The 9,818-nt window shown below is 37.0% G+C and overlaps 1 protein-coding gene across 1 annotated transcript; it reads right to left on the bottom strand.

The window, feature by feature from the left end:
• Positions 1-5,229: 5,229 nt before the first annotated feature.
• On the bottom strand, positions 5,230-9,734 carry LOC105393320. The gene is made up of 2 exons (XM_011565054.3): positions 8,878-9,734; positions 5,230-8,712 (listed from the first exon to the last, which is right to left on the bottom strand). The coding sequence occupies exons 1-2, from the start codon at positions 9,377-9,379 to the stop codon at positions 7,976-7,978; spliced, it is 1,239 nt and encodes a 412-aa protein (XP_011563356.3). The 5' UTR covers positions 9,380-9,734; the 3' UTR covers positions 5,230-7,975.
• Positions 9,735-9,818: the final 84 nt, after the last annotated feature.

The following is a 9,818-nucleotide window of genomic DNA, read 5'->3' as shown; positions in this document are numbered from 1 at the left end:
GCACCTCACCGGCTTTCTCCATACATTTATGAAAATCCATAGGTACTTCCGATACCGATAGGTGGACGCTCACCTTAAAATAAATAAACAAAGCTCGGACACAATGACGTTATGCTAGGCTTTAATCTCCGGTCATTGTGTGAGTATCTTTGTTGTTTTTTAATTTTCTCCGCCCCGGTCATCCCGGCTCGTTTATTAATACTGTCCTCTGTCCCCTTGTCAGAGGGAATTAATAAAGGTTAATGAAACCTTGAAAAGTTCTCTCCTCCGTTTGAGGGTATGGGATGACAAAAACACGGATACACCAATTTTTTATAATAATCTTATGGAAGTTAAAAACCCCGGGTTGTTTAAGAACGAATCCAGTAAAGAATAGATGAACAAAACAAAAGTTGTTAAAAGTGCGTGTTTTTTAATTAAATAACATTTTTTGAATCTACCTACCTTAAACCAAGCTAACAATAGAGAAGCTCAAAGCTCAAATATACTGTGTAAAAGTTCCTCTACTCGAAATATGATTTAAACTCAACACTTTTCCACTAGAGGTAGCAACCGTGGCCATAACACTTACCTCGTAAGGGTAGTTTAAACCGATACTTGGACCGTATACCGCTCTCTTGCTGTAGTATTTTGTGGAAATATCGGATGGAAAATATTTTCCCTGGTTGTGGATAAATAGGTTACTACCACAGATGTCTTATATCTGTGGTAACTATTTATAAAAAACCTAAAATAAGTCTGTATAAGATACACTGGTCACACTGAAAATATATTTGATACAACGTCATTATACTCTTTGTATGTTACAGTGAGACCAGATAGTATCCTGGGTTTACTATACTTATGTAGATATATTTTAGGTGGATGTTAAATATTAAAAGCGGTAGCCAAAGACGCTTCATATAAGTTAGTCAAAGTCAAAGGCAAAAAAATTTATACAGCGTAAAAATTAAAAAAATTCTGATGAACGTAAATTTTTACAAACTACTCTCCGTTCGGATAAGGGGGCTCTTTCTGTCTAAGGAGAAGAACGGAGGCAAGAAACTCCTGAGCCATCTTTTCAAAAAAAGACTTAAAACTAGTTAGTATACAATACTTATAAGCTTAATAATTATTATTATAACAATATGAGCAGAGCTAAATATTTATCACAGCCATGCATTAACGTCCTCTAAGTAATCATCAATTTTATAATAAGCTTTTTTACAGAGTTTCTCTTTAATGTAACACTTAAACTTATTCTCTGGCATTTGAGTAACTTCTGTTGGAAGCTTATTATAAAATCTAATACAGTACCCTAAAAACGATTTATTAACTTTCACTAGACGCATCGCTGGAAAAGCCAGCTTATGCTTGTTCCTAGTATTAATGTCATGATTACTGCCAGTTGTATCAAAAGTTGAAATATTCTTTCGTACATACATTAAATTGAAAAAAATGAACTGACATGGAACTGTAAGGATGTTAATTTCTTTAAATAGTTCTCTCAATGAATCCCTGGAACCAAGTTTGTATATAGAGCGGATGGCTCTTTTCTGTATAATACAAATATAGTTTCAATATCAGCGGCTCTACCCCAAAGCAAAAAACCATACGACAATAAGCTGTGGAAATAACTAACGTAAACTAATCTGGCGGTTTCAACGTCGGTCAGTTGTCTAATTTTCCGTACAGTAAAAGCTGCGGAGCTCAACCTTCCAGCCAATTTTTCAATGTGAGGTCCCCACTGTAACTTTGAATCTATAGTCATCCCAAGAAAGACAGTATCATTAACTAGGTCCAATTTATTCCCATCTAGAATAATGTTAGTATCGCATTGTCTAATATTCGGCAGTGTAAATTTAATACATTTCGTTTTCTTAGAATTCAATAGAAGATTATTAACGGTAAACCAATCGTGTATGTCAGATAGAATAGAATTAATTTCATTAAAATTCGTCAGCAAATAAAACTATTAGTACATATTAGTCAATTTTTCAACCATAAAAGGCAAGTCATTAATATAAATGAGGAATAAAAATGGTCCTAGAATAGACCCTTGAGGGACGCCTATTTTTACATGAGCCCCCTGTGATTTAGTATTGTTAATATCGACCCTTTGTTGTCTCTTGTCTAAAGGATGTAAAAAAAGAAATTTTTCGTCGCCCTATAGGGGCGTACAGTTTATTTTAACCATTTGTCAAGTAAAGTTTCAAACATGATGGGTGCATACGATTTTTATAGGTTTTTAACTAATGGTTGACATTTTTGACCAATGGTTAAGTTAACAACGGCCCAAAAAACTGGCCATTTGTTACTGTTTAAATTGGATTAGAATAACAACTTGTTTGAATACTTCTGTATAATATGTTTACCACAGTGCAGTCCGAACCTTTTCCTCTCAGGGTGGATTCGTCCAAACATCTCGTTACACGAGAATAACTATACCGGAATAAAATTTATACGCGAGTAAATATCTGGGATAAGTACATTTGCATTCTACCAAGTTATACCATGATTAAATTGAATGAACGAGGAACGAAACTGTAATGCAACTAAAATAAAAATAGCTGCGTTTCAAAGCATGCAATAGAAATGACATGCCTACTTAGTTTGAATGGATTATAAAAGTATGAAATTGTTTATGTTTTAATATTTTATTCGCTGTTATTTATTTATTTTTATTTTTATTTATAAAAACAGGCATATATATATTACATTTTTGTTTGACAGCGCCATTAAACCGGAATGGTTTGTCTTGGCACATTAAAATGAATTTACACATATAGTAGGGTACAATATTACGATACATTCACGGTTAAACATTACCGTACATTAATCGGTGAAGTATTATACTTATAGGTATTATCTTAACACATCGTACACTCCTGACTTAATACAAAAGCAAGTACCTATTTTATTGTGAGTAAAATTTTATTAGCGTTAGTTAAAGTCAGCTACACCGGGCTCACGGCAAAAACGTCGTAACCGCCATGCAAACAGCGTCGCTTACGCGTTTCGGTCGGTAGCCCGCTTGAACTGGTTCAGTCATAGATCGTAGATAAGAGTTTTTTATGGATGGCAGCTATATACAGGTTGCTCTTTAATAGAAAGACAGATATTAGTTTTATGATTATAAATTTAATTTATAGGTATGTTTTAAAGCATTTTGTTTAATAAAAATAGGTAGGTACTATACGTAAGTATAATATGGTTGTTTATTTAGGTAGGTAGGTTTTTTACAAAGTATTCTTTTAGTTTATTTTTCAGGTTTTTATTATTTATTTCATTTTTAAGTGTGGTTGGCAATTCATTAAATAGTGTAGGAACTATGTATTTATTCGTTCTACGTCCGTATATATTTTTAAAGCGTGCAGTTGTCATTTTTTTGTTGGTGATGCTTCTAGTATGTATTTTGTGTTCGATAGGATTTAGCATGTTGTGTTGGTCGTATTGCTCAACGATCAGCGCGTATTCCACCCGTCTGTGGACCGGTAATATCCCACAGTAGTGGAATAGTCTCTGATATTCACCTTTACATTTTTGTTTAATTTTTGGTGGTACAATCTTTTTTAGTATTCTTATTTGTAAATTGCATATTTTGTCGAGATAGGATTTATAGGTTCGTCCATAGCTTGTGATTCCATAGAATATTATGGATTCCACAAGTGCTTTATACATATTTAATAAAACACTGTACGGTACCTTGTATTTCACTATGGATATTTTGGCAAGGACTCCTCTAAGTTTATCACATACCTTATTGACATGTGGCTCCCAATTAAATCTATCATCTATGATGAGACCAAGGTAAGTTGCTGTTTTCACTTGTTCAATTGTTTCGCAGTTATTGCAGTTGTTCGTGTGTAAGCAATCATGGTTATGTGCTATCAATCTTACATGATGGTCTGTTGTTATTCTGAAACTTTGCCTTTTAACGTACTTTTGTTTATATTTTGACAGATGTGTTTATATGTCATTATGACGGTTTTCTAATCAGCTGATGTGCTGCCGCCATTACAAAATTACTCTCGGATAAGCTCGTTACACGGTCAATTTTGGCGGTATAACATTTTATTCTTGGGATAAGCTACTTATCTTGGTTTCAGGTTTGGTAGAATGCAAAATCTGCTTACTCGCGAGTAACTGGTAGTTTACTCTCGAGTAAAAAGTTACTCGACGTTGGTCGAATCCGCCCTCAGTGGATTAATTTACTTTGTTGGAAACATTCCGAACAGTGGAGGGATTCCCCTTCATTAAACACGGTTAAACATTCGCGGTGACCCTCGCGCCTCAGAATAATAACTTCCTCACGCTACCCCACACATTCTTGTGAATAAAACCTTTTTTCACACGAAATGACTATGCGGTTTTGTATTGGTCTGGTATTGGCTGTTATAGGAATTGGATGGATCGCACAGGTACATACATAAAGAATATTACAAGTTAGTTGCTGATTTTTTTTATTATTTGTTAGGCTGATTTTTCAATGGTCAGATAAGTGCTATTCTATTCTATTCTATTATCTGTGGGGGTGTAAGTTCCTGTACCTGGCTCTCTCGAATGGAACCGTTGTGCATATCCCCAAGGTCTAAACTGCCTTCCTAAGCTTGGACCATGTGCCCACCACGCTGGTCCACTGCGGGTTGGTGGGTTCACATATCTAGATGTTCTAGATATGCAGGTTTCCTCACGATGTTTTCCTTCACCGTAAGAGCGATGTTATACATTGTACTTAAGTTAAAAAAAACTCATTGGTACATGTCAGCGCCGGGATTCGAAATCGCATCTCTGGCGTGAGAAGCGGGCGCTTACCCGACTGAGCTACCACCGCTCCCTCAAGTGCTATCTGAAGAATAAAATTGTTTCTGTCACTGTCTAGTACAAACATTCAACAATTTTATTCCTCAGATAACACTTATCTGACTATTGAAAAATCAGCCCTTAAACTGTAAATGTTGCCTGATTGCTATACTAAAGGCCCCGGGTTCGATTCCCGTCAATAGCGATACAACATCATACTACCTATATATCAAGCCTCTAAGGCGGCTCTAGTAGGTCTACTTAGAAACCTCTTCAAGTACAGTTATAAATAAATATGTGAAGTCTAGTCACGCGTGTTTAGTTCGGGGCTTTACAAGAACCCTTTCTTCCCGTGCTAAATTTGAACGTTAGGGTGGTTACGTATAAGCTTCGACCATTATAATCAAAGTGTATAAGGTCTCCTATACAAAAATACCTGTTACGGGGTTAAGATTTTTGTCGGCCTCATTACACATTGAGGCTCCTCGAGAACGTATGCCTACGTGTTCTTGTTCCCGTGCTAGGTATGTAATGCTGTTCAATGTTGCCCCTACATGGCTTTGGAGTTATTAGTAAACGTTGCATCCACGAGTCAATATACCTGATGCAGAGCAATTCCTAATTGGACCGACATCTCAAAAGCTGTATTTACCAAAAATAAACCTACAGGTAAAACAAAACTGAGTTTATTAAATTTAAATCTGCGCCTCAAAATTTGCATAAAACGCCGAGCGTGTCGCATTTTTGACAAGCAGCCTACATTTCCCGTGTGAAGTAAATCCCATGCCACCACTTACTACTGAAACTCGTTAAAAACGACGACCAATAAAATGAGCAGCATAAAAAATATATAAAAAACAAATTTAATTGAACACCAAGCTATAAACCTGCGAGCCTTGCGCCGCGGCTGCCCGTGACATCGAGTGAATCTGGCGCCTATTCTGCGAGGCAATCCTATTGCGATCCTGATGCGAATCGTGTATGCTAGAGTTAAAAAACAGGAAATCCACTGTATCGTCGTCGTTTCATGTACTTGAGTCAAACATAGGTCATGAATTCATGATGTGCAGTGGCTGAGATACGGAGATCAGAATGCCTAGCACGACGTGACAAAAGCTCCCGTCTCTTGTGCCTAGTGACAGGCCTTCTGATACAAGGAAATGACAAAAATGAGGGACGGCTTCTCGTTATCATCTAGATTAATCGTGATGGTCTTCTCTTCTGTGGCAGACGAACACAGAGTGTGAACATTTATAGTCTACCATGGTATTAGTAAATTCACATATAAATTATAGTCGTTAAAATTATGAGATAAGTTCATACCTATTTTCGTGGTTTTTGAAACTATATTTTTATAGGATTCTGTAGGTAGGTAGATAATATTATGGTTTCGCAATCCAGAATAATAGCTTCCATGCTACGGTTTATAGCCCACAACGGGAAATCGATATTCGGATATTCGGGACGTGATAGTACTTATGCGGAAATTAAAATGATCTAAAGTTCGTTTTAAGTGCTACGAATAATAGGATTTATATTCGATCGTCGTTCGTATCATAATAGGTATTCAGTATTCAGGGTAGATGGTTCACCTATAAACGTAACGCAGAGAATTAGGAACATACAGTGTAGAATATCTAGGTCAATCAAGGGCATGGAAGTAAATAAACTAAGTAACTGTATGATCAAGGCACTCTACATTAAAAGCATATTTTCAGCCCCGGAAGTTACTCATATACTTACTTAAGTGCATAGAAATAATGTTTTCAATAGAAGTGCAACCGTAGGTAGGAGGATTTTATCTACTAAACTCTACTGAGCTTATATCCTGTTTCCGCCACAAAAACACATTTTCATAGTATCCGGCGTTGTAAACAGGAAACTTTAGCCGCATATAGATAAGCCTGTGGACAACCCGCTAGTACCCGCTTGAGGATGTGTAAGTATGGAGCACCAGCTGAGCTCACGGGCGGTCTCACAAGCAATGAAAAAGTTCCAATGACGATAGCACCAAATTACTTCTATATATGGAAGACTGGCTTAATGAGGCCGCCTACAATATTGAAGTACATTTAACAGCACATCAGGATACTATCAAGTAAAAACGAAAATCATTATCATCATCATCAGCCTATAGCAGTCCACCGCTGGACGTAGGCCTCTCCCAAAGCAGTGGCGTCCTTTTGGAAAAACGAAAATATCTTGATCAAATTTTAAATGGTTTTCGTCGCCTGTGGAGAAGACTCTTTAGGTACTTATAACCTACCAATTTTTGTGTAAGCATACTTACTTAGTACCTATGATGAAAGACATGAACAAATTCTCATCCGGACGTTTTAATTCCACTGATTCCACCCACTCGACAATCTTATAACACCCATATTATATCAGCGGAGGGCTTGCGGAGGGTTAAAAAGGTTCATTTCATTATCTGTGTCTACCATACACCGACTCATGAAGTTTAATCTACAAAACGACATTCACATATGACTATTTCTCTCTCTAAGGATTATAAACTATAGGACAGCCACTTTATATTGCAGAATGGTGCTTATCTCTGAACTATGCTGACATGATACACGACTGTATGTTATGAGGATTGTTAACTGTTAGTTTCAGAGGGAATTGACAAAGTTAAACATTATAACTCTCGCTTATTGCTAATATACCTAGGTAGGAAACTAACTACAACAACTTTTAGATTGGTCTTTATGTTTCTTATAGGCCACCGTTGGACATAGGTCTCTAGAAATAAACGCAAAACTTCACTTTCTCCTCGGCCTTTCTTATCCAGATAAAGAGGTGGGTATAAAAGCCTTGAAGTTTCGAAAGCACCTACATACAAATAAAATGATTAATAGACATACCTACTTATTTATTTATCATATAAATCCCAAACTCGCAGAAAGCACAAACTCAAAATGATTGTAGTCCTGACTTTCTTAGGTAAGTACCTACATCTTATTATTCTTACCTACATAGATTCCAGGGATATTCGTCTTAATCCATCAAGTTCCCTCTGAAATATATTTCTTTGGATGCATGACTGATGGAGGATTATCTGAGGAATAATTTCATAAAAGTAACAGCTTATTTCTTTAAGAAAAGCGCCTATTTACAGTAAGGTACACTTATGTACTATATTGGAACGTGATGGAACAGAAACCCATGGTTTCATCAACACCTTTATTAATCAGTAATAGAGTAGTCCGTACTCATTAGTCAGATCGTATTCTTGGTGGCCGACGTCTCCTCCACCCCGCCTCGCACTGCTCCTCAGCATCGGCTCCATGTCAGGGTATTCCTCAATCAGCATGCGAACACCCCTGTCATTCAGGTGACCCGTGACTATCATGTCCCTAAAAGCCTTGTTTTCCGCAAACTTCTTGTTTAACAACGCCATCTGTTTCAGTCGCAGCATAAGCTCAGCGTCTATCTGTTTCATCTGGTCGCTGTGATGCGCCACCACCTGTTTCTTCTCCTTCTTGTACTCTTTCTTCAAGTGCTTCACAAACTCTTGCCATTGCTTCGTCTTCCATCTTCTCTCTTTATTGGTGTTCCTTTCCAGTTTTTTCACGATCTTTTTGATTGCCCTGTCGATCTTTCTGATCGCTTTCTTGATTCGCTTCTTGCGTTTCGCGCGGATTTTCTTTTTCTTTTTCTTATCATCTTTCTTCTTCTTCTTACCTTTTCTTTCTTCCGTTTCGCTTGATGAGGCTTCTCGTTCGATGGAGGTTTCAAAAGAGGGGTCTATGGCCTGGTACATGTCGTACTCGGCGGGCAGGATGTTACAACAGACGAACCCGGTCATACCACAGTCGTAGTCTGCTCGGTAGAGCCGGAACTCTTTGTCACACTCCACCGGCAGCGTGCAGGTCCCTTCCTGACCAGCGCCAGCTTTCGGGTCGCTGCAGGGCTTGCCCCATGGCCCTGTTGATTTTAACATTTCAGTTCTTTGCGAAACATTTGTAGGTCCCTCAAAAATATGACCTACTGATAATGCACCCACGAGCAATGAAAAAGTGTGCTCGTGAGTGTAATAAGACCATTAAGAATACAATAACCCTAACTTTCAGATTGAATAAGTATACTTACGGGCTGCTACCATGTTCATGACACCTCCTTTAGGTGTAGTAGTAGTACTGTTAAGGGCTTTTAGTTTTTTCTGCTGCCAACGTGCTTTCCACTCTTTCTTCCAATCTTTCTTTTCTCTACTGTCGGAGTCATCACTATCATCGTCTTTGTAGTTAGTTTGTCTCCTGCGTCTTCTTACTCCACTACCTATTAACTCGTAAGGCTTAGGAGCCCCTACTTGTGGCGATACCGTTGTTGGTATTATATTTTTAATGTTTTCCGGTAAAACTTCATCTGTTTTGTTTTTTGAAAATGCTCTGTAGTTGGTTTCAAGATCATTATTTTTTATTGGTGTTGTTCCGACAGTCGCTGTTTGTGCGGTATCTAAGCCAAAATGTATTATTTCTTTTTTTGATGTAATGGTAGCATTTGTTTCAGTTGTTTTCGTATTTGTCCCTAAAATGTAAGATTCTTTACTACTTACAAGTAGTGTCACTAATAGTATATTATTTAAGATACCCATTCTTGGTCTTCATTTCTACAATATGCCTAACACTTTAACTCGAATAACTTTACCTCTAAAACTGAAGTGTTTTCAGAAGAGTAATGCTGTAAAAATATTATTTAAGTGTTATGCGAAATTTTACGATATCATTTTAAAATGTTCTTTTTTCCCAACCTACCTGTATACCTACCTACCCATTTTAACACAAGCTAAAATTGGTCGGTTAGAACATTTTATTCAGACAAAAAAATCATAAAAAATATATGAGATTATGAATTGGTGATGGAGACACAGTTAGCTTACAAAAACATGTTTATTCAAAGTGTTACATTTACTATTAATTTAAAACATTATAAACTAACTCCTAACAGAGAAAATACACTCGCGAGCAACCAAATCGACTCAAGCCTTCACGGCGCACATATACATTGATTTTCCTAAAACGATAAATGGTAAA

Source organism: Plutella xylostella, chromosome 25 (assembly GCF_932276165.1).
Source record: "Plutella xylostella chromosome 25, ilPluXylo3.1, whole genome shotgun sequence".
In the NCBI taxonomy this organism is placed as follows: Eukaryota; Metazoa; Arthropoda; class Insecta; order Lepidoptera; family Plutellidae; genus Plutella; species Plutella xylostella.
Note: the sequence above shows the minus strand (reverse complement) of the source record. Positions and strands in the feature narration are given on the sequence as shown.

Bases quoted from the DNA above. Each gene is read 5' to 3' on its own strand.
- LOC105393320 (XM_011565054.3), bottom strand. From the start codon at position 9,379: ATGGGTATCTTAAATAATATACTATTAGTGACACTACTTGTAAGTAGT. The intron at 8,713-8,877 runs GTAAGTATACTT...TAAAATCAACAG, and splicing joins CATGAACATGGTAGCAGCCC to GGCCATGGGGCAAGCCCTGC.